The following is a 1207-nucleotide window of genomic DNA, read 5'->3' on the forward strand; positions in this document are numbered from 1 at the left end:
GATTCTCCTGCCTCAGCCTCCCGAGTAGCTGGGACTACCCGTGTGTGCCACCAAACCCAACTAATTTTTGTATTTTTAGTAGAGACGGGCTTTCGCCATGTTGGCCAGGATGGTCTTGATCTCCTCACCTTGTGATCAACCATGCCTGGCCTTTTATTTATTTATTTCTTTGAGGCAGTTTCACTATGTTGCCCAGGTTGGAGTGCAGTGGCGTGATCTAATTGCTACAACCTCTGCCTCCTGGGTTCAAGCGATTCTCCTGCCTCAGCCTCCCAAGTAGCTGGGACTACAGGCACATGCCACCATGCCCGGCTAATTTTTTGTATTTTTAATAGAGACAGGGTTTCAGGGTTTCACCATGTTGGCCAGGCTGGTCTTGAACTCCTGACCTCGGGTGATCCGCCTGCCTCGGCCTCCCAAAGTGCTGGGATTATAGGTGTCAGCCACCATGCCCGGCTGACCAAAAGTCTTTAGACATAGAAATGTGGTTACTAGAGGCTAACTTTCCAGACCATGGAAGGAATTAGCAATCTAAGGTCTATGTCTGAAAATGACCCCCACTTACGTGGTTAGCAGGAAGGAGCCTTCACTGCATCTGTCCAGAGCTTTCCGAGCAGCTGGCTTCCCTGAGAACTCAACAATGCCTTTTCCTGAGGGCCTTCCTCGATCATCCACAATGACTACAGCCCTCTCTACCTGGCCAAACACAGAAAAGGCTTCTTCCAGCAGTTCGTTTGACACATACTGAGGAAGGTTTCGAACTGTAAGGGATGCACTATGGCAGGCAAAGCGCACACGCAGCTGCTTTCCACGGAGTGGCATATTGTCCAGCTCCACTTTGGCAATCTCCGCTAGGGTTCGTGTTTCCTAGGAAGCAGAGGAAAATTAGAATAACTCAGTTTGACAAAGAATACCTTAGCAGCCATCAACAGTCTAAAACAGTATAGTTCAATAACAAAGTATCTCCCCTGAAAAACAAACAACCATACAAAGAAAGAGAAGTGAAAGAACTTAACTGTGTGCTTCAGCTCTTTGGCCACCCTAGTTTGCTTCTGATGGCCTTGCAATAAATCACATGTAATCCTAGAAGTTAATAACACTTAGGTGGTCATCAATTTCATAGGTATTATTCTCCCAAGTGACAACAGATTATCCAGAAAACAAAGACCATTGGCTGGGTATGGTGGCTCATGCCTGTAATCCCAGC

The 1207-nt window shown here is 47.1% G+C and overlaps 1 protein-coding gene across 4 annotated transcripts in view; it reads right to left on the bottom strand.

The window, feature by feature from the left end:
* NONO (non-POU domain containing, octamer-binding) overlaps positions 1 to 1207 on the bottom strand; it is a 73599-nt gene that overhangs the window by 6168 nt on the left and 66224 nt on the right. For all 4 annotated transcript variants that reach the window (XM_011943096.1, XM_011943098.1, XM_011943097.1 and 1 more), the window contains one exon: positions 566 to 867. In XM_011943096.1, the coding sequence (XP_011798486.1) occupies positions 566 to 867 (302 nt within the window). The remainder of the gene's footprint in view (positions 1 to 565; positions 868 to 1207) is intronic.

This window comes from Colobus angolensis, unplaced genomic scaffold, assembly GCF_000951035.1.
Source record: "Colobus angolensis palliatus isolate OR3802 unplaced genomic scaffold, Cang.pa_1.0 Scaffold216, whole genome shotgun sequence".
Lineage (NCBI taxonomy): Eukaryota > Metazoa > Chordata > Mammalia > Primates > Cercopithecidae > Colobus > Colobus angolensis.